The 22897-nt window shown below is 51.2% G+C and overlaps 2 protein-coding genes across 7 annotated transcripts in view; one reads left to right on the forward strand and one right to left on the reverse strand.

Annotated features, from left to right (window-relative positions):
* KIAA0319L (KIAA0319 like) overlaps positions 1-9497 on the reverse strand; it is a 90977-nt gene extending 81480 nt beyond the window's left edge. Inside the window, exons 1-2 of one of the 6 annotated variants that reach the window (XM_059134859.1) lie at positions 9370-9497; positions 6176-6345 (exon numbers count right to left, since the gene is read on the reverse strand). In XM_059134859.1, the coding sequence (XP_058990842.1) occupies positions 6176-6317 (142 nt within the window). In that variant the 5' untranslated portion in view covers positions 6318-6345; positions 9370-9497. Of the gene's footprint in view, positions 1-6175; positions 6346-6475; positions 6615-9030; positions 9229-9369 lie in introns of those variants that run through there. The other 5 variants (XM_059134860.1, XM_059134858.1, XM_059134861.1 and 2 more) reach the window with 5 other exon arrangements.
* Positions 9498-9567: 70 nt separating this feature from the next.
* NCDN (neurochondrin) lies at positions 9568-18313 on the forward strand. Its single transcript, XM_059134865.1, has 8 exons — positions 9568-9704; positions 9980-10047; positions 10931-11071; positions 12147-13115; positions 13926-14167; positions 14745-14969; positions 15349-15491; positions 16784-18313. Exons 2-8 carry the CDS (start codon positions 10015-10017, stop codon positions 17218-17220), a joined length of 2190 nt encoding a protein of 729 aa, XP_058990848.1. The 5' UTR covers positions 9568-9704; positions 9980-10014; the 3' UTR covers positions 17221-18313.
* The last annotated feature ends 4584 nt before the right edge of the window (positions 18314-22897 follow it).

Genomic DNA, 22897 nt, shown 5'->3' on the forward strand with positions numbered 1-22897 from the left:
ACTCTTTGGCATACCTGGTATCAGACCCAATACCTACCATAAATAATTACAGAACTAGACAGAATATACAAGTGCTTTTCGTCAGGAGATGACAGGCAGTGCAAGGCTGCAATCCCCGAGAGAGGGGAATCTTGACCTGAGGCCCACAACTGCCCAGTTCTCTGTTAAGGGACAACTTCCCAACCACGGCACTGAAAGCTGGAACCTGAAGAGAACACAGGGGCCTCACTGAGCCCGGAAGCTGAGTTCTAAATTTGGCTAGAACTGGAGAGGTGAGACACTGGAGAGGAAAGAGCTGTGAGAAGAGGGAGCCCCAGAAGTCCTCTGGGAAGGTCCCCTGCCAGCCTGAGGGCTGGAATGTAAAGGCACCGGGCAAGACCTGAGGTTTATTAGATAGTAGATGCTACAGCGCTGAGAGGGAAACAGAATCACCAGAGGTCAGGCAGTGCTGGGGGCAGGAATAAGAGCATCTGGAATTTGATTCTGTCAGAGTGAAGAAATCACACCTCAGACTAGCAGACACCAGAAAGGCCTCACCTTAGGACTAAGGACTACACTTTAGAGCAAGACCTCCTCTGGACCTCTCCTCAACACAGCCTAAAACCCCACAGTATAGCATAGTGTAATAAAGATGTACAGACTCTATGAGAACATTAAAGAGTAAGTTCAAACCAAGGACCTCAGGGAACATGTCAGAAAAGAGCTTATGCTTACCTGAATCAGAATCCATCAGTGAGAACAGTAATGGCATATGCCGAGCAACAGAACGCTCTGCATAGAGGCATGAGATGGGACTCTAGGAACAGTGATTCTAACATGGAGGAGAGAAAGGAGTGTGCAATGACTCAGGGATTTCTACATCGGAACGCAAGTGGAGGTGGTCTCTTCACTGCTGTAGGGAATACAGCAGAAAGAGGGGTAAAGGACCACAGGTTTGGTCTTGATACATTACGTTAGAGGATGTATCTGGATGTTACGTGAGACATCCAGTTGGAAAAATGTGACATACAGGTGGCTGTGTGCTCTGGAAAGGAGTAAACGAATAGCTATGAATTTGGGAGTCGAGAGCACAGGGGTTACAGTTATGCGGAAAAAATGAGGTTGCCTAAGGGAAACACACAAGAGTGAGACAAGAAAGAGTAGAAAGAAACAGAACCCTGAAGAATAAAACATTGAAGGAACAAGCTGACAAGGGATGAGGGAAAAATAATTACGAAGTGCAATGCATCTTCTGGAAGGGGACAGAGAACAGCACTGCATCCCTCTGCCTTTTCACCTACCACGGCACAGGTCTTTAACGTTCATCTCCCTCAGGGAACTGGGAGTTCTTCCAGGGCAGGAAGTGCTGTACTGTGTTGTTCTGATCTTTATTACTCGCATGTCTAACCTAGGACCAGACTACTAGTGAGTTCTCAAAACACTCGTTCTGAACTGAATACTTCTCAGAACTTACTTATTAACTAACTGTGTAGTCTACCTCCCAGCAGCAGGGGAATGGCAGTGAGAGTGTTCAGAGCCAGTTGTTAGCTTTCAGCTTATAGGAGCCTCTGTAACTCTCCATGGCTTAGGTTTCCAATGCTGGTTCAGGCCCTCTCACCTCCCACACACATGCAGACAGAACTCTGGAGATGTACATATTCTTTCTTTAGCTATGTTAACATATTTGTGAATACTTAAATCAGATCTTGTTTCTCTCAAAGGCACTGTATCTCCTTAAGGTACCTTCATGTACCTCTGTTCTGAGTGTGTTAATTTTAAGCTTTACCTCTCAAATGACAGATTATGTTAAAGTTTAACTCTCAAAGGACAATTCCCTTATTTCTAACTTAATAATTTATTCAGTCGACAAACATCTTTATGGTGCACCTACTATCTGCCAAGCGCTTGGTACCTACTGGGAATACCCAGTATAGGTAAAACGTCTGCCCTTAAGAAGCTGATATCTATTGCAGGAATTTCCAAATTCTTGGTGTCACCTCACTTTCACCTGCAGATAATCCCCAAGTCCAAAATGCTACTTTTAAGCCATTTAACAATAACATTAAATAGAAAAAGGTCCCTAATGAAAACATAGAGCAACTTTTGTCAGACAAATTATAATCACTGCTTTTTAGCAGTGGGTTTCAGTACCAAACCCAGAAGTTGAAATTAAAAAGAAGCCCACTATGGGGCGCCTGGGTGGCTTAGTGGGGTAAGCCTCTGCCTACAGCTCAGGTCATGATCTCAGGGTCCTGGGATTGAGCCCCGCATCAGGCTCTCTACTCATCAGGGAGCCTGCTTCCCCCTCTCCACCTACTTGTGATCTCTCTCTCTCTCTCTGTCAAATAAATAAATAAAAGATTTTTTAAAAAGTCAAATAAATAAATAAAAAGATTTTAAAAAAAAGAAGCAGCCCACTATACGTAAGTCAGTGGGTGGCTGGGCTTCTGCTAGTGATGGCATAAACTGCCAAGAGGTAAACAGAAATAACAAGAAAGCTGCCTTATTATGGTTAGTTTTTCAGGAATAATCCATATAACCCATAAGCTAAATGATAACAGCAAACAATAAAGAACGTATTTTATTAGAGAAAACTCAAGAGCTCGGTTAAAAACTGAACAAACTCACAAGGAGATAATACCGACTCAGGCTGTCAACATCAGGTTTTTGCTGCTATTATTCTGTTGTTGCTTTTTCAGGTTTCAGGTAGGCTTCCCCTGCCCCTTATTAAAAAAACGTTATACATGTACACAGAAAAAAGATCTGGAAAACACAGAAACTGTATAGAGATAATAATGGTAATTCTACCACTCAAAAATATACAAACTAATTTATTTAATTCCTGTTTCAGACTTTGTTATATAAAGTATATTTTCTCTTTTCAAAAATGGGCACCATCATGAATGTGCAGTTGTATATCCTGCTTTTATCACTGAACATTAAGAGCATGGGGCGCCTGGGTTGCTCAGTGGGTTAAAGCCTCTGCCTTCAGCTCAGGTCATGATCTCAGTGTCCTGGGATCCAGCCCCGCATCGGGCTCTCTGCTCAGCAGGGAGCCTGCTTCCCCCTCTCTCTCTCTGCCTGCCTCTCTGCCTACTTATGATCTCTGTCTGTCAAATAAATAAACAAAATCTAAAAGAAAAGAAAAGACCAAGAACCAAATAGCAAGTGGACAACACATTTAATTAAACAGGTGTTTTGCCAAAGAGGAAACAGAAATGGCTAAAAACATGAAAAAATTCAACTAAATTACTAATCAAGGAAATGCAATGTTTTAAAAAATATCAATTCCATGTTGTATCTCCTCTATCTCTCTGCCTGCCTCTCTGCCTACTTGTGGTCTTGTGGTCTCTGTCAAATAAATATATAAAATCTTTCAAAAAAAACAAAAACAAAAACAAAAAGAGCATCTCCCAGGTACTTATTCTTCTAAACTGTGAATTTTGAAGTTCGATAATATTTCGCATGTGGCGTGACACGCTCCTGACAGGTTGTGGCAATGTTTTCCAGTGCAGAATAAATGACTGTTCTCATTTACAACCATCTAAAATATATCCACAACCATCTAAAATATATACTTGAGATAAACTCCTAAAAGGGCAATTACCAGGTCAAAAGATACTAACTTTTTAAGGATCTCGATATTTATGTCAAAAGTTCTCTGTTCAGGGACGCCTGGGTGGCTCAGTTGGTTAAGCGGCTGCCTTCGGCTCAGGTCATGATCCCAGCGTCCTGGGATCGAGTCCCACATCGGGCTCCTTGCTCGGCAGGGAGCCTGCTTCTCCCTCTGCCTCTAGCCTGCCACTCTGTGCCTGTGCTTGCGCTCTGTATCTCTCTCTCTCTCTAACAAAAAAAAAAAAAAAAAAAAAAAAAAAAAGTTCTCTGTTCAAACTTCCCAGCACAGTATGAGGGTAACCACATCACCACTAGGCAGCATTAAATATATTTACTTTTATCCTCATCAATATGATAAGCTAAAAAAAGATCTCTCATTTTAATCTGTGGTTCACTGGGGCACCTGGCTGGCTCAGTTGGTGGAACATAGGACTCCTGATCTTGGGATTGTGAGTTGGACCCGCACACTGGGCACTGTGATTACTCAATTAAAAAAAAAATTAATCTGCAGTTCTTTGGTTAGTAATGAGAATGTACATTTATAAATGCTTATACATCATTTTAATTTTTTATTTTTGATACTACCTGTATGTATCTTTTTTCTTTGTATGTCATTTATTCATTTTTTCTATTAAGACACTATGTTTGTTAAGAAACTGATGTGAAAAAGTCCTGATAAATTAAAATACATAACAAATCTGTCTGTCTTGTGTTACCTGCATGTTCCCTCAGTTTGAACACACATGGTTTCTTGGTTCTCCCATGGCAGAAGCTCCAAACATCTCTAAAATGAAAGAGGTACAATCTAATCCCCACCAGAACCACTCCTAATAATACCACTTTTGCACTTCTATACTCAGGCTGCTCACCGTTGCTGTTTTTAAGCACCAAGCCGAGGGGATACTAAAGCCTAGCCCAGTAAGCCCACAGTATTCTGTTTAACCAAGTGCTACTGACTACAAATACAGAAACACTCAGAAATGCTTCTCCCTCCCCTCTAGGTGGAATTCCTCAAATAACAAGCTGCTCATCATGGTTCAGTATAAAAAACTATCTTTGGTCCTCCAAAAGACTACCTGTGGTTGGAAGGCATAGTAGCAGAAGAAAAAGAGCACAGGCTGCTGAGTGAACAGACCTAGATTTCGATTCCTGGCTCTATAGTGTTCTTGCCGTGTGATCCTGGTCAAGTCATTTTGCCTCTCTGGGCCTCAATTTCTTTATGTATAAAATGAGACTAAAACTACCTGTTTTAGGATTATCATGAGGATTAAGTGAGATAAGCTATGTAATGTTTATAACCAAGGGCCTGGTATTTGGTAGGTACTCTTCAAAAAATGCAATTTTCCTACTCTGATAGTGCTAAATCAGTTACTTATTTAACTCAAATGTTCTTACATAAAATGTTGGCCTGAAATAGTTACTGTCCCAGCAAAGTATCATCTGGGTAAAAAAACATTTAGGTCAACTTTCTGTCAACTGCAATTTCCACTGCTATAATTATGCAATCATCAACCACCACTGCAAGACAACAAAAATCCCAAAGCTGATGTTACAGTAATTACTTGATGATACAATCATTACTTGATTCTCTAGATCACGACCACCAATTCCTTTGGAAAAGCAACAGAAATCTTTGGAATCACAGGAGCCAAAAGGCTGATCAGCCATCCCAGACAGTGGACTCGACAACACAAAGCTTTGTCACTGCCCAGAATGGCAGCATACTGTGAAGTCTTTCTGAAACTGCTCTTCTCTCACATTCCATACTCTGCAAAGAACAATGTCAAAAGAAGAATTGAAAGGAAAAAAATGACAGAAAGAAAGAGGACTTCTTCACACTCTTTCCTGGCAATAGGTTCTAGCTTGGCGAAATAATCTCTAGGAAGAAAGCATTCTTCTTACAAGTGAAGATTACTTTAGGAAAGGAAAGGAAGCAAAGAATCATTTACTGAGCACCTATTTTCACAGGGCTGTACAACACACTTTACAGTGTCTCTCATATCGAATTATAAGGTAAATCTTATCCTTCTTTACAGATAATAGGTAACTTGCTCAAGTTTTCATAGTAAGTAGAAACATCCAGCTCCAGAACTCAGGTCTTTCCAACTTTCAAATATTTTTCTCTTCATTTACATCTTCTCCAAATCTTAAAACAATCACACCAATCCCCCTTTACAAAAAAGAACCCAATTTTAATTGTGTTTCCAAAACAAATAAACCCAACAAACTAAGTGTCCACCAAAACGATGACCATTCATACTGCTGGGTGGCTCAGTTGGTTAAGCATCTGCCTTTGGCTCAGGTCCTGATCCCAGGGTCCTGGGATTGAGCCCCACATCAAGTCCCCCATTGGGATCCTTGCTCAGTAGGGAGCCTTCTTCTTCCTCTGCCTTCTGCTTCCCCTGCTTGTGCTCTCTCTCTCTCTCTCTGACACATAAATAAATAAAATCTTAAAACACAAAGGATGACCATTTCTGTCAATTAGCAGATTACTTTTCTGCCTCCTACTTGTCTTTAATATGAACAGAAAGACTCACACAAAGTGCCCTTTTATCTTAAATCTATATAAAGAAAATGGTACCTGTTGACAACCACAGAGCACTGAAGCAGAAGCAAGTATAAAACGGGTATAGGCTTCTCAACCATTTCACGGATATCTGCCAACAAAATCCCAATAAAATCCAGGAAGCAGGGCTTGGCTTGACTCCCAGCCTCTTCTCCATGGCCTTTCAGACAGGCGGAACCAATTCACTATAAAGACAGAAAGAGAAGAAATTATATGCCAAGTAATTAATAATTGATTCCTGGAAATGAAGAGTGCTAGAGAATGTGACAGATTAGGGGGAAGAGAAATTTCAAGTTTGTCTTTCACTGTTCATACCTGCCTGTAAATTTTAAACCTGAGCCTTGACAAAGCCTGTAATTATCAGGATAAAAACATAGCAAGGGATATGAAATGAATCCACTGTAAAACTGAAACATTTTACATTCTATTATTTTCTAAGCTAACAGTAAATCACCAGTGAGGAAGAATGGAAAACACCAGCCTAAAGAGTTTCAGTTCCAGTTCTGCCACTAAGAGCTTTCTGACTTTGACCAAACACACTTTCTTATCTATGAAGAGTTTGGACTACCAGATTTGAGCACCTGAGAGTTTTGTCTAGCTGTGCTTTAAAAAAAATTTTCATGTGACTGTCTTTAGGAAACGCATGCACTCTCCCATTTACTACTGCCCCACCACTATGATCTTAAAAATCTATCCACGTTATACTTCGATGTCACCTCCCTGATCTCTAGAATCATTTGCAATTCCTGACTTGATTTCATAGATATTTGCACAGCCCTTACTATGTGCTAGATATTATTCTGGCTATTCCAGAATCTAGGAGCCAATAATTTAGGTCCCTTCCAGAGAAAAAATAATTTTCATCTGTTTCATCTGTCTTATACAACTTTTTAAATTATTATATAAATCTTCGCAATGTCATGAAGATTGGTTGAGTTCTGAAGAAGCAATTCAAATTCTTCTGTCCTAAATGTGCACCTGTCACCCACATGTGGCAAATGACTCCAACCCCCAACCGCAGCCAGCATACATGGATACTGGCATCACAAAGGCTGGGTATCAATACTGACTAAGACCAGAAAATAAACACATGCACACACACACATGCACAGACAGCTGCAAAACTGACAAAGAGCCCACCCAAGAAAAGGTCTTCACCTAGCCTCAAGCATCTGAAGGACTTCTTCCTCATTCACTTCCATCCATTCAGATTTCTAGTAGTTTTGAAGTTGTATGTTAGGGAGCAGGGAGCTGAAAGATGTGTGGGCCAGTGACATGTTCAAGAGATTATGAAATGGAGCCGAAGTTAGAAAGTCTATCCAGCAACTTCTCTAGCCTTCCAAGATGGAACAGGGAGAGAGAGAGAGAGAGAGAGAGAGAGAGAGTGTGTGTGTGTGTGTGTACGGATCTTACCCAACACATTTCTGCCTACCACAAAAGGATTTTAAACTCAAAGTGACTCAACACCTGTCATCAATAGCGGGACAGGTGGGCGATAGAAGCTTAAAAGAAATGAATAGGTTTTGAAAATGGGAGTAATAAACACCATTGAATTAGCAAGCAGATTAGAAGTGCAATGTCTTACAAGCCATGCATAAGAGAGAGGCAGAGCTCTTTTCATGTGAACTCCCAACCAGCCAAGCCTCTGAAATCTACAATTGCCTAAGGGCACAAATCACTGCTAGAGTCCTCAAAGCCTTGCTGACCAGAGGCAAGAACAACACATCACCAAGATCCAAAGGGTTTGTTATAGAATCAAAGGGTAAAAACCCAGGGAGAGAAAACACACCCCCACAATACTTGACAAACGAAAATCTAGAAAAGCTTGCAATAGTTTTGGCATTTAGGGCGTTACAAGTACACCCGAAATAAAAGCACTCTCTGTTGCAGCAGCTGTTCAGACAGAGCAGGGGGTAATGTTTACTTAATACTTCAGGTTGATGGGGGATGTATCATAGTTCAGTCTGTCAGCTACATACGTGGAACTCCATTTATGTACACAGCGATAAGATATGTTTGAACAACGACAGAGCAAGTCTGAAACAGCCTATTCAGCTGGTATGAGTAATCAAGAATAAAGCTCTTTAAAAAAAAAAAAAAAAGTCTCAAGATATTTGGGAAAGTTACAGAACAGACTGCCATGAATAACTCTGCTTATATTTGCAGACATTGTTTTCCAAATAGCTGGAAAAATGAACAGATTGTTCTGGGAGGCCGTCTTTCCAGTTTGTTCCCAGCTCCCAGGCTGTTAATCACAGAAGAAAGCACAAGGACAGTCAGCTAATGCTCTACACTAACTGCATCTATGGTCGGTTGAGCACAAGCACCAGGAGGCGAGAGCAGGAAAAGCATTCCTAGAATCGCCTGAGGTTTTCTCTTTTGACTTCCTGCTTTTCACCTTTGTGCTCAATGCAGACACCACAGAACCCCTCCGTGGGGAATAATTTTCTAAATCCGGAATAAGGCAGGTTTCGCAGGGTAATTTACCCGCCGTGCTCAGCCCCGCCCCCCTTATTCCGCGTCAACTTTCTATCTTGGTGAGGAGACCAAACACAAGAGACTAAGGCTAAGGGCGAGGCTGCCGAAGTCGAGGGAGGAAGGACAGCGGTGCCCCGAGACCGGTCAGTCTGTCAAGGGATGAAGGATGTTGCGTGACCAGGCCCGGGCCCGAGAGAAGCGGGGTTTGGCCTGGGACTCCAGCTCCGCACCTGCAAAAAGCCAGAAGCAGCTGGCTGCCCTAGCCGGGCCAGGAGCGCCACCTCCGGGTCCCAACACCCGGCCAGCGCACCCTCAGAAATAGCCCGTCCCGCTTGCCCCTCCCCTGAGCTCGTGGTCCTTGGCCTGGCAGCCAGCCGCCCCCGGCCACCTACCGGGGCTCAGGGCCACACAGCAGGGCCCCGGCTCTCGGCGGCCTCCGCCTCCTCCCGGTCCATGGGGTCGGGGCCCCAACCTTCGCTCCCCTCACCCGGAGGCGGAGGAAAAGGAAGAAGGTAGTGCGGGCTCCCCACCCGGACAGCTCCCTCTCGCCTCAGCCTCCCAGGACAGCGACCGCGACCGGAAACGCCGCCTCCTCCCACCTCCCGGGCTCAACCCGGAAACACACTCTTCATGCTAACCAGCCCTCCCGAGCACCCCCCTCCCCGGAAGCTCAAGTCCAGCCGCGAGCCGGAGGGGGAGGAGGGGCAGTGCTGAGGGACAGAACTACGCACGAGCGAAGGAACCTGGACCCCCCAGGCAGTCTCCTCCCGCTCTCCACAGGAAGTCTGCTCCTTCGCCTGCCCTCCGCGAGCCCTAGGCCCTGGACTCGGGCAATACCCACAACCAAGATGGCGGCAACGGCAGCACCCCCTACGGCTTAGCGCCCAGGCGTGCCATTGGCCAGAGCCTGAAGTGAAGCCGCCGAGGATTGGTCGAGAGCGCTGCGGGGGTGGGGGTGGAGCTGCAGCCGCCTGGAGCCGGAGTGGGCAAAGCGGCGTGAGCAGCGGCCCCAGGCTCCCGGAGCATCGGGCTCGGAGAAGATTTCGCCGCTCCGGGCCGCAGCCTGGTGAGCTCAGCCCCCTTCAGGCCCTCCCCTACATCCCAGCCGGGGCCTCGCCGAGCCGGCGCTGATCGATGCCGACACACCCCGGGGACCCTATCGCGACTCCATCGCGCCATATCGCGACATCATCGTGCCCTGTCGAGACTCCATTTTGTCACAGCCCTTTTCAATATATACCTATATATATATTTTTTTAATTTGCCCTGTCATCTTTGGGGGCTGTCCATGTCGTGATTTTTGCCGTGATCTCTTCGTGACATCACCGCGCCATCGTGAAGTGTGATCTCATCGCCGCCCTGTCGTGACTTCATCAATGTCGTGTTGTGACCTGGCTGCGGCGGGACAGGTGGTGACCGCCAGGAACCCTCTTCCCCTTCTCATCTCCCCATCTCAGCAGCCCTGCTTCGATTATCCGGCTTTTGGATTCTCCGTTGTCCTGGGAGCTACCCGGGACCCCTTCTTGCTTCTCCAGCAGCCCCTGCCGGCATCTACAGGCTGGTAGCGGGGCGGGGAGGGCGAGAAGAGGGAACGCGAAGGGTTAATTCTACCGCTGCTTCTGCTGCTGCCGCTGCCGCTGCTGCTGCTGCTGCAGCTTCTGCCCGAGGGAGGGAAAGGAGAGGAGGCAAGGAGCCTGCGGGGGCGATTGAGAGCCCTGGCTGGAGGGGTGGGGTCCCCAGAGGGGCCTCCAAGCCTTCCCTCGTCAGCACCCTGCATCCGCACTTCTGCTGAAGCTGGTCTCCTGCCTGTTCTGGAGAAGGGAGGGGAAGGGAAACCTAGGATGCCCTTTTCCCTCATGTCATTCTGAGTCCGGATAATCGAACTTCACCCATGTATGTCTCCATTCCTTCCTGTCTGTCCTCACCTCTCCCTCCTGGTATATGCCTGGGTGGAGGGAGATTAAACCAGGCCTCTGGTGCCAGGGGACAGCTGAACAGTGGGGCCAGCCCCCTCCCACTCCTGGGAAATTGGTAAGGAGAGCTGTCCAGCTGAGCAGCAGGATGCATGGCCCTTCCTTCCCGCTTTCTGGAGGTGACCTTGGACCAGGGTCCCTTCTTCATCCCTAAGGACTTGAGGGTCCAGTGCCTTTAAGGGGCTGCCACAAGGGAGGTCAGTCTTGTGCAACCCATCCCTCCTGATCCCTCCCTCTGTGCTAATCCCTCCCTCCATCCTCCACTCCCACCCCCACCCCTCCTCTGCAGAGGGATGCTCAGTCCCTCTTGTGTTCACAGTTGGGCAAGGCGGGCATCATGGCCTCGGATTGCGAGCCAGCTCTGAACCAGGCAGAGAACCGGAACCCCACCCTGGAGCGCTACCTGGGAGCCCTCCGTGAGGCCAAGAATGACAGCGAGCAGTTTGCAGCCCTGCTGCTAGTAAGGCACTGACTGAAAATTGGGAGGTGGGAAGGGCTGGGTGGTTGGGACCCCTTTGAATGGAGACAAAAAGTCCCCAAGGATACATAGGTGATTGCTGGCGTTCCTGGAGGCACCAAAGAAGGCCCCAGAAGCCTACCTTTGGACTATTCTTTGCTCCCCTGAGTATGGGGCCAAAGGGGAGAAGGGGGGTGAATAAGACTTGGGTCCCTCGGAGCCTCGGAGGAGGCTGCCTGGGTCTGCTCTCTGGGGCGTCCCGGAGCAGATGGGAGCTGACTCATAGGGTGACAGCAGCAGGTAGTAACTAGTGCAGAGTACTTGAGGGCTGGAGATGATTGCTCTGGGGGTGGAGAGAACAGCAGAACTAGAAGTAACTGGGAAGGGGTCTCAGGGGATGGCCGGGAGGCAGTAGGTAGGTTGAGGGTGAGGATGCTGGTTTGGGGCTTAGCCCTGTTGGAGGAACCACGCTGGGGCCAGCCGAGCAGGAGCTGCAGTGCTGGGAAGGGGGGGTTGGTGTGTGGGGGGTGAAGGGAGGAGGGAGTACAGTCGCTGCTTGTTTGCCATGGCAACAGGAAGAAGGCTCCAGAGTCAAGGGCTCACACTGCAGCAGAGGAGGTGTTGAGGTGAAATGTAAGGGGAAATGTTTTGACAGGCAGAGTGGAGAGACACAGGAGCCATTTCCCCTGAGAAGGTGGCGGGAATGGATCAGAGGCTTCTCTGGGGGGGGAGCAATTAGGGAGAGACCCTAAACCCATGGGAGATTTTAAAGTGAGATCGAAGCCCAACTCAGGTTGTTGGCATCTAGATGAAATATCAGGAAGAACTTCTCAAATGGCCAGGCGATGAAATGGCAGCATGAGTAGTTGAGGAGGCTTGGACCTCCCTTTTGTGGAGGTAATCACAGATGAGGGATCCCAGAGGTCACAACCCAGGGGAGGGAAGGAGCTGGATGAAATGACCTCTGGATCCTCGCATGAGTCCCCTTCCATGACCTAACCTTACTAACTGTCAGCGCCCCCAGGGGGCAAGGGGGCAGTCTTCCTTTCATCCCGCTGATAGCACATACCCCCCTTAGGTGACCAAGGCAGTCAAAGCAGGTGACATCGATGCCAAAACTCGGCGGCGGATCTTCGATGCTGTAGGCTTCACCTTCCCCAATCGTCTTCTGACCACCAAGGAGGCACCAGATGGCTGCCCCGACCATGTTCTCCGAGCCCTGGGTGTGGCCCTGCTGGCCTGCTTCTGCAGTGACCCTGAACTGGCCGCCCATCCCCAGGTGCTGAACAAGATCCCCATCCTTAGCACCTTCCTCACTGCCCGGGGGGACCCGGATGATGCTGCTCGCCGTTCCATGATCGATGACACCTACCAGTGCCTGACAGCTGTGGCAGGCACACCCCGTGGGCCCCGGCACCTCATTGCTGGGGGCACCGTGTCTGCCCTGTGTCAAGCATACCTGGGCCACGGCTATGGCTTTGACCAGGCCCTGGCACTTCTGGTGGGGCTGCTGGCAGCTGCGGAGACCCAGTGCTGGAAGGAGGCGGAGCCTGACCTCCTAGCTGTGTTACGGGGCCTCAGTGAAGATTTCCAGAAAGCCGAGGATGCCAGCAAGTTTGAGCTCTGCCAGCTGCTGCCCCTCTTTCTGCCCCCGACAACCGTGCCCTCTGAGTGCCTCCGGGATCTGCAGGCCGGGCTGGCACGCATCCTGGGCAGCAAGCTGAGCTCCTGGCAGCGCAACCCCGCCCTAAAGCTGGCCGCCCGCCTGGCGCACGCCTGCGGCTCCGACTGGATCCCAGTGGGCAACTCTGGGAGCAAGTTCCTGGCCTTGTTGGTGAATCTGGCATGTGTGGAGGTACGGCTGGCGCTGGAGGAGACCGGCACAGAAGTCAAAGAGGATGTGGTGACCGCCTGCTACGCCCTCATGGAGTTGGGGATCCAGGAGTGCACCCGCTGTGAGCAGTCGCTGCTCAAGGAGCCTCAGAAGGTGCAGCTCGTGAGCATCATGAAGGAGGCCATTGGGGCTGTCATCCACTACCTGCTGCAGGTGAGGGCACAGCAGCCCCGCACAGGGAGCCTAGTGTGGCGGGGCGGGGGGAGTGGGGCGGGGGCTGGAAAGCAAGGCAAAGAGGAACGTGAATTTATGTCTGGAGTAATGGGGAGAGGGCAAGATGCCACTCTGAGGGCTGATCCTGCAGCACTCCCGGGAGTAGTGTGGCCGAGCCTCCCTCTCCCTCCCCCCTGAGCCTCCACACAAGCACCATACCACACACCATATGTGCACTCACATCACAATACACACACACGCACACACACACAACACGGTGACTTCCCACTCACTACCCTCCCCCCCCAGTACACACGCACACCAAATCGAAGCAGTCTGTTCGGCTCAACGTCTCGCATTGTTTCATGCACCTGCATGTACAGACCTGTGCCAGAGCCGGGCAAAGGAGCGGGGCTGCTGGTTCCTGGCCTCTGGAGAGGTTCAGCTAACTCCTCCCAGGTCAGAGCTGCTATAGAGGGAGGGTCTAATTAGCTTTGGACCTGTGAGTTGTGTTGGAGCCTTGAGGTACTTTAGAGGTGGGGGGGGGTTGAGCCCCAGCGAGTGTGGGGACATGTTGTCTGAAGTCCAGTTCCCCCAGCAGACATGCCCTGAGGGCCTGCTCTATGCCAGGCCCCTGCTGGGTGCGTCTTTAACCGTGTGCCAGGTGCTGGGTACACTGGGCTTCCCTCTGAGGGGCTCCCCAGCCAGAATTCCCTTCTAGTTGTGTTATTCCTAGGCTGGCTGGCATGCTGTCCCGGCCGGGGAGGGTCTCTGGTCCTGCTCCATCTCACGGGGGTCCCATGGCAACAGGTGGGGCCAGAGAAGCAGAAGGAGCCCTTTGTGTTTGCTTCGGTGCGGATCCTGGGGGCCTGGCTGGCCGAGGAGACCTCATCCCTGCGCAAGGAGGTCTGCCAGCTGCTGCCCTTCCTTGTGCGCTATGCCAAGACCCTCTACGAGGAGGCCGAGGAGGCGAATGACCTCTCCCAGCAGGTGGCCACCCTGGCCATCTCCCCCACCGCCCCAGGGCCCACCTGGCCGGGGGATGCTCTCCGGTGAGTTTGTAGTTAGAGTCTGTCCAGCCAGACTGTTCTAAAGAAAAGTGTAACAGGGGGACACCTCCTCCCCCCCACTCCCCCAAACTGCTCTGTGCCAGGCTTCCTGATTGGGGCATGAGATTTCCTTTAGGATTATTTCTGGGTTTTGGGGGGGCTTGTTCACGCAGGACTCCTGCTCAGCCAAGTCTTACTTGCCCAGTCCAGATTTGTCTATAAAGAGAGAACTCGTGCTTATCGAGCAGTTACTACACGCCAGGCATTTTGCTCTACCTTTTACCAAAACAATCTCATTTGGTCCACACAGCAGATCTATGACAAGTCTCATCTGTGTGTTCAGGATGAGCAAACCGAGACTCAGGGTTAAAGTAACTGGCCCACCCGTGCACCACAAGGCAGAGCCCAAGTTTGAGCCCAGGCCCGTGAAGGACCACAGCGTATGTTCTCTGCGGGACCTACAAAGCTGGGTCCTTCCCCCCTGCTTTCATTTCTCTCAGGTGGGATGCCCCAAAAGAGGGACTCCTTGTGCCTTCATCTCTCCCCGCCCCTTACACGTCTGTTCCTTCCACGCCCCTAGGCTCCTTCTGCCCGGCTGGTGCCACCTGACTGTCGAAGATGGGCCCCGGGAGATCCTGATCAAGGAGGGAGCCCCCTCACTTCTCTGCAAGTATTTCTTGCAGCAGTGGGAGCTCACGTCCCCGGGCCATGATACCTCAGTGCTGCCTGACAGCGTGGAGATCGGCCTGCAGACCTGCTGTCACATCTTCCTCAACCTCGTGGTCACCGCACCGGGGCTGATCAAGTGAGGCCGGGGAGGAGGTGGGAGGAAGCAAGGGGGGCTGCTCAGACTCCCCTCGGATCTCCATCTCGACTTTGCTTCCCTGTGCCCGTGGGTTCCTGTTACGGTTAGACTGAAAGGCTCCCAGGACAGACAGAGACACCCCACGTGAGGATTTGGCATGTCCAGAAGCCCTCTGGGCCTGTCTTTCTGCTCCAGCCGTGACCCGTCCCTGCTCCCCAGAGGTCATGAATGGGCCCAAAGTTAACTCTTGACCCTGCTGCCCCATTTCTTGCCAAACCCTAACTGGTGAAGCTGGGAGCCCAGAATCCCAGGTTTTCCTGGGCCTTGGTCTAGCTCCACCAACCACTCCTCCCCCATCTTTCCCTCCCTTTCTCCGCAGGCGAGATGCCTGCTTCACATCTCTCATGAACACCCTGATGACGTCGCTGCCCTCACTGGTGCAGCAGCCCGGGAGATTGCTTCTGGCTGCCAATGTGGCCACCCTGGGCCTTCTCATGGCCCGGCTCCTCAGCACCTCTCCAGGTAAGGCCCTGGGGACCCAGTCCTAAAGGGTAGGGGCAAAGGACCTGGGTGGACCTGTTGTCTTCTGGGCATAAGTTCCCATTTGCAAGGAACGGTTTGAACAGAATTTTCCAGTCAAGAGGCAGTCTCTGAAGTGTGTCTCCATCCCCCACCCTACCCCACCCTTCTTCGCCAAATGATAACATTCTCTTCCTTCTGAAGACTTTTAAGGCAAGGTCTGGTGGGTGTAAGAACAGGCCTGCTCGAAGGCACAGGCATAAGCACCTGGAATTCCCAGCAGCCCAAGGAGTCTGAATCCAGTGTTTTCAAGGTGGAGCCTCCCCCACCCAGGCCTTGAGTCAGAAAGCTTATTCCTCCCATTGAGGTTTTTCTCTGCTCAGCACCTCACCTCCCTCGTGACAGGCTTCAGTACTTTGGTGCTCCTGTGCACAGACCTCCGCAACCCTGCCTCCCCCTGGCTCTGTGCAGGGGGAGGGAGGACATCCCTTCCTGCCCCTGCCAGCCCTCCGTGTCTCCCACTTTGGCCGTGGGTGTCTGCTTAGGTCCCTCTGTCCCCGCCTGTTCCCTGTGCCCCATCTGTCAGGTTGGAGGAGCTGAGCAGATGCCCGGGAACAGGGCGTAATGAGCCTGTACCCTCAGCTGCCTCTCTGTTCCCTGTGTGGGGATCCCAGCAGGGTCCCCCAGCAGTGGGAAGGGAACATGTCCCAGTGGACCCCAAGCCGCTCGTGTGCTCTAGCCCCGTGCTCCCGCAGTCCCAGGCTGCCTCATCTCAGCCCCTGAGTAGAGCCCCAGTGCTGTTCACCCACAAGTGCCACCAGGTTGCACTGACAGCCTCCCTGAGAGGGTCTGCAGTATGGGGGTGAGGCCCGCTTCTTGGCAGGTAAGCCAAGCCCTGGGCCCCCCTCTGGCGCCCTCTTCTGGCCCAAAAATCAATTGGCGTGAGCTGTGCCGCCGGGAGCTTTCTAGGCCCAGAGGTTCTCCCATCACCACCCCGGCTACAGGAAGGCCTGACCCTGAGCTTGAGTGTACCAAGATTATTACATTTAATTCTCACAACGGATTGCTAAGATTAGCACTGTTGGCCCCGTTTCACAAGTAAGGAAATGAGAGCCAGGAAAGTGGATTAGCCAAGGTCACACAGTGGAGTCGCGGGTAGGGCTTGAGCCCAGGCAGGCTGATGGCAGGGCGCGCTTGGGCTCCTGGAGTGTGTCCGCCATGAGAGGGGAAAGTAAGGGTCTGGGCAAGCAGCCGGCCCGCCAGCCTCATGTGCCCTCCACCCCCTTGCCTTCCAGCTCTCCAGGGAACGCCGGCCTCCCGAGGTTTCTTCGCAGCCGCCATCCTCTTTCTGTCACAGTCCCACGTGGCGCGGGCCACGCCGGGCTCAGACCAGGCAGTGCTGGTCCTGTCCCCCGACTACGAGGGCATCTGGGCCGACCTGCAGGAGCTCTGGTTCCTGGGCATGCAGGCCTTCACGGGCTGCGTGCCCCTGCTGCCCTGGCTGGCCCCCGCCGCCCTGCGCTCCCGCTGGCCACAAGAGCTGCTCCAGCTGCTTGCCAGCGTCAGCCCCAACTCCGTCAAGCCCGAGATGGTCGCTGCCTATCAGGGCGTCCTGGTGGAGCTGGCACGGGCCAACCGGCTGTGCCGGGAGGCCATGCGGCTGCAGGCGGGTGAGGAGACGGCCAGCCACTACCGCATGGCCGCCCTGGAGCAGTGCCTGTCAGAGCCCTGAGCGGGTGTCCGCTGGGGTCAGACCCAGGGGTGGGCAGTGAGGGAAGGAGGGAGGAGGCATCTTCCCTGAAGCTCCCAGACTGGACCCCCTTCCCCAAACTCCCCCCCCCCAAACATCCCAGCTTTCTGGCTTTTCTGAGGGCAAGGGCACAGTGCCCACCCCTCAAGTATAAGGAACTTCATCCCGGCCCCTCCCCCGGGTCCCCATGGGGGCAGGGATGGGCTTGGAAATCAATGTGGCTGTCCCTGCCAGGCCTGGGAAGGTTGGAGCAGCCCCTAGGGAAGGGGGTGGGCACTGGTTGTCATTGTGCCCTCTGTCAGGCTCCTCCACGGGAGGGAGGCCCCAGGGTGGTGTAGGGCTGGCAGGAGCTGGCTGCCTCAGCCCATGTACCCTGCCGGCCAGGGCGTGGGCTCCCCTAGGCTGTGGTGTCCCCTCTAGCCTCCCAGGGCCACGTCCTTCAAATTGGCCATTTGGCTCTTGCCTTCAGCCCCTTGGGCGGAGAGCAGACTCAGGCCACCATCGCAGTTCTTCCTATCAAATTCAATGACCCAGGGTCTGAGCTGCCCCATCCTTCCAGGGAATCTTGGGGCAGACAGGCCTGGTGTGGGGGTATGGAAACCTCCTTCCACCTGAGCTTCCTTGAGGGGACCCAGGAGTCCTTAGGCCCTGGCCTCTAAGCTTTTGTGTCATGTTGCAGCAGAGTGACAATGGGGGTTGAGGGTTTATTTATTTTGCCTGCCCTTATCGCTGCTTGGACACCTGAGCATCGAATCCCTGTCCCCCTTGTGCCATCTGGCTTGGCTGGAGCCAGAAACAGGAGGGACACTTACCCAGAATCCGCATGTTTCCTTAGTGGTTGCCCCTCATCGCCATCGTGGTGCCTGGCTTTAATTCCCACCCCTGCTTATGATTCCTCTCTGCAGAGAGACGCGACTTGCGGCTCCGGCAGGGACTACCTTTCTTATGAACCCCGGGGGACCCTCCCCCAAACCTCACCCCTTGCTTCTCTCTCCCCTTCCCTCCCCAATGCGTTCTGTGATCTCCAAGTTCAAAGCTGTGCACATGCGGACACTCAATAAATGTTCATTGGTGACCTGCTGGTCCTTGTGTGGTCTGTCCTGCACCTTCTCTCTTCCTTCTAGACTCCAGCAGCTCACAACTACCATTTGCTGAGCCGAGGCCCTGCCACACACACTTCCACAGGTGTTCTCTCATTGAGCCTGCCCCAGAATCCTGTGACACAGGCATTATCCTGATTTTACAGGTGAAGACCCTTTGGCATGGGTAGGTGGTTGGCTCAAGATGGTGTGCCAGTATCAGAGCCAAGACGGGGCTGGCCGCTGACTCCTTAGCCCACACCCAGCACCTGTAGAGCAGGATGGCAAACTGGTGCCAAGGGGGCCCAGTCTAGTGGGGCTTTGGGGCTCTTGTGTACAAATGAAGTGCTGACATGAAGGGCCACCAAGTAGTAGTAGTGCCACATCTTCCAGTTCTAAAAACAAGTCAAAAACCCTCATTTTTATTCAAACTCTGATTTTGGAATGTTGATAATTTTTTTTTTTTTTAACAAAATCACTGCTGCCCCAACAATACCTCCAGGCCAAAATGGCTTTTAGGCAACCAGCTCTTCACCTCTTTTTTTTTTCTTTTTTCAGATTATTTATTTGACAGCACAAGCAGGGGGAATGGCAGAGGGAGAGGGAGAAGCAGGCTGTGGGGCTCAATCCCAGGACTCTAGGATCATAACCTCGGCTGAAGGCAGACACTTAACCGACCAAGCCACCCAGGTTGCCCTGTTCAGCTCTGTCCTATGCCACATGAGAAGGGGGGGAAGGGGCCTGAGAGCTTCAGCAAGAGGTGGGAGCCAAGCATCTACTGCTTCACCAGGCCTGAGCCAAAGCTGTCAGACTGGAGCCAGACCAGCACCCAGCCCACACTAGGCAGACATCTCTCCCTAGGCCCTCAAGCCAACATTCACTAAGCATGTCTCATGTGTCTGTCTGTGGTGGGCTATGCATAGAGGAAATTTATTTATTAGATGTACAGAAAGTCATGTTCTTAGCATGGATTCCCTGGGGAAAATATGAAAAGACAGACCCTGCCATCAAGCAGCTTAAAATCTAGAGAGGAAACAGACGAGGCATCAGACACTACAAGTATAATCAGTTGCTTCTCTGGGGGTCTGAGGAAAGTATGGCTGGAGCATGAGGAGCCCCTCAGCCTGGCTGAGTAAGTCTGAGAAAGCTCAGGAAGCAGTTGCTGAGACCTGGGGGTGAGGAGGGACTTGCCAGGTAGACAAGCAGAAGAACAGCAGGTATAAACGCATGCGGGCTTTGGAACCGCAAGTAGCTCGTTGTTGCTACAATAGAGAGTGTGAAGTGCGATGAGGTTGGACCTGTGGGCATGGACCAGATCTTCCAAGTCCTGGCATGCCATGCTCAGAAGCTTAAATGTGTGATCATGCTGAGATTTTTTTTTTAACAGACTATGATCCAGTTTGCAGTTTTAAAGATGACTGGCTGCGAGGGGGACAACTGAGGCAGGGAACTCAGAGAGGAAGTACTAAGTCTGAACTAAAAGCCTGCGGCGGTGAAGATGGAGAAAATATAGGTAGGAGTTAGTTAATAGGGCTTGGTGATTAACTGGAAGTGAGGAGGGATAAAGAGCCCTCCTGGATACCTGATCTGGGCCACTAAGTGGATAATGGGGCCATTCACTGTCACCGGGAACACTGGGAAACAGGTTAATGCAAAATATAAACTCAATATGGTAAATGGTGAGTTTGTGCTGCGTGTGGAACAGCCAGGCATCAGTTGCTTTCTGCAGTCGAGCTCAGAGCGGTCTGGGTGAGTGACAGATTTGGGAGTTGGCAGCGTAGAGTCTTAAAGTCATGGGAGTGACGGAGATCATCTAGGGAAGTAGTAAGAGAAGGGAAGGGCCCAGAGCAAGTGGCCACCTATGGTCCCAGCTCTCGAAATACTCTCCCTCCCGAGATGGAGGAGCCAAACCCTGCAGAAAGGCTTATAACAAAAGGCAGACTGAGCTCTGTACTTTAGTGAGGGATGGTCAGAGAGTTCTGGGCTACTGAATGGGGGGAGGGGCTAGGCTAACTTCGTAACAAGACGAAGCTTGCTTTTGGTAATTCAGGTGCGAGAAAGGGCGACCTGAGCTGCAGTTGTGAGATAGAACCACCAGGTGGCGCCTCAGCATCTCCTTGTGCCAGATGCTCCCCCACTCGGCAAACACCCAGCCAGGCGCAGAGCAGATTGCCAAAGGCGGGGAGGAGGGTGGCTGTGTCAATAAAGGAGGCAGGCCTGAGTTTTTTCTTAATGTCGAATCCAAATGCAAGCTTGCTTTTTGAAAAGAGAGGGAAAAACTTGAGACCGGGAGAAGAGCAATAGGATGTGTCTGAACATGTGGACAATACATGCCCTGTGTTCCCATGTGTATGTATGTTTCCCAAGAGTGTCTCTAGGTATGTCGTATGCCCCACGTGCCCAGGAGAGTCTGCATGTGTATCCCTGTGCACATCCCAGGCCTCCACGTGTGCATTCCTGTCCCAGAGAGAGCACAAGCTGCAATGCCCACTTCCATGCCTCAGAAAGTGAGGAGTCCCTTGGCCCTGAAAGAGAAGAGCAACAGAGTCTGCAGCCATAAGACCCTGTAGGTTTTAGAAGCCCCCAAAGCAGTCGCAGGTCACGAACATCCATCTCCTTAGTAGCCATAAGGAAAATCATTTATCAGATGATCTCCTCAGAGTATACGTGGTTTCTCTGTCTACCTACCCGGGGTCATGCTCACATGGAAGCTTCCCAAAAAGACCCCTCAGTCAGCTGAGGAATTCACAAACTCATGCATTCATCATTTTTTTAATAAGTTTCCACTGAGCACCTGCCATGCTCCCAAGCCAGTGCAGGACACACTCTGTCTCTCCTTGCATCTTCTTAAAGAATACTTCGTGAGGCAGAAAGGAAAAACCAGTTGCAGCTGGAATGCTGGTTAGGGTGCTGACACTTTTTTTCCCCTGAAGATGGGCCATGAGGAGCCTCAGGAGAGTTTTCAGCAGGAAGGTTACATGGTTCCCTCCCTTTTACCGCTAAGTAGCATGGGAAGTGCGTCATCAGGATACTGAACGAAGGCAGGAGACCAGCTAGGGGGTTGTTGTCATGGTCTAGACAGTAGTTCTCAAACCTTACTGAGCTTCTGAGTCATCTGATGAGTATTGAAACAGACTTTCAGTCCCCACATTCAGGGTGAGGCCCAAGGAGTAGCACTTGTAACAAGGTTGCGGAGTCTATAGGTGATACTGGCCCAGGAAACACACTTTGAGAACCACTGGTCTATGAGAAAGACTATGGGACCCTAAAAAGGGCTGACAGGGGACGGGGAGAGATGTGTAAGGGTTAGAAATGACAACACTCCATGACGACTGGTTTACAAAGGTGAAGGGAAGGCCAGAGTCTGGGATGACTCTGTTTTCCATTTGAGGGACAGGGTACCATGTACGAGCCCGGAGAAGAAGCAGGTTGAGGTGGGTAGCGGGGGTGGAGGGGATGTCGAGTTCACTTGTGGACTTGGAAAGTTTCAGATGGCTACAACGAGATGCCTGAAGGAAATACTCCCCGGCAATTGCATTTGTGGGTCTGAATATTTAGGGAGGGATGCAGACTGGATAGAACAAAGTTGAGAGATAGAACAAAGTTGAGCAGACTGTCCTTGGGAGACAGTCTGCTAGTCTGCTAGCTGACTAGCAGACACTAAAGTCGTAAGGAATGAACTCACTCACTCGTGAAGAGTGCAGACAGGAAGAAAAGGCTGAAACTTCAACCCTGAGGAAGAAAAACCAACATGAAGGATGTGGCTGAACAATAAGCTAGAAAAGTAAGCTGAGGAGAGTCAGGGTAGAAAGGAGGAGAACCAGGCAAGAAGGGAGTGTCTCAAGCTGCAGCAGGGTAGAGTGAGAAAATCCACAAAAGCCACTGGACAGGCAGCCTGTCCTGTCATTCTGGCCTTCCCCAGCCAGAATCCTGCTGGAGAGAGAACGGGATCCCCAGAGCTGGGCACAGGCAACGCTGGCCTTGCCACTCCTGGACTTCCCCCAAAGGGTCCACCAACCTGCATGCCATGTACTAACCCACATACACCTGTCCTAGAGCCTCACTTCTGAATTTGAGGATGGAGGAGAAGGGGTCTCGTCACTCACACATCTACATATCCAGACACACACAAACACACTCCGGACCTCTGGTCTGTCCTGGGCACGGAGGCAGCAGCTCTACCCAGCTCTGCTTCTTTCCCCACCCTAGCTGGTGGTTCCAGCCTCCAAAAAGTTCTTAGTGATGTTGCTGCTTCCAGCCTCCTCCCCTTTTCCCCATGGTCCCCCAGACTGAGATGACTCAGACCTGAGTTCTGCCACTGCCTCTGGGATACCCCCACTCAAGTCCCCTCCACATACATACCATGGGTCAATCCCCCTCTCTTCTTAACCTACCTGTGCATCTCCACCTTTCTTTTCTCAACATCTGCTTCCCCAAAAGGGGCCTCAGAAAACATCCAGTCCTCTCTGAGTCACTCTGCTTTGTTGCCACTGTTGTTGAAGTTGCAGGAACTGAGGTCAGAGGCGAGGAGGGGCTCGCCCAGGGGCACAGGTTGGTCAGAGTGAGAACTACATCTGTAG

Source organism: Mustela lutreola, chromosome 10, assembly GCF_030435805.1.
Source record: "Mustela lutreola isolate mMusLut2 chromosome 10, mMusLut2.pri, whole genome shotgun sequence".
NCBI classification, from domain to species: Eukaryota; Metazoa; Chordata; class Mammalia; order Carnivora; family Mustelidae; genus Mustela; species Mustela lutreola.

Coding starts and splice junctions, on each gene's coding strand:
- NCDN (XM_059134865.1), top strand. CDS start 10,015: ATGTCGTGTTGTGACCTGGCTGCGGCGGGACAG. Junction 11,072..12,146: donor AGTTTGCAGCCCTGCTGCTA/GTAAGGCACTGA, acceptor TACCCCCCTTAG/GTGACCAAGGCAGTCAAAGC. Junction 14,168..14,744: donor TGGCCGGGGGATGCTCTCCG/GTGAGTTTGTAG, acceptor CCACGCCCCTAG/GCTCCTTCTGCCCGGCTGGT.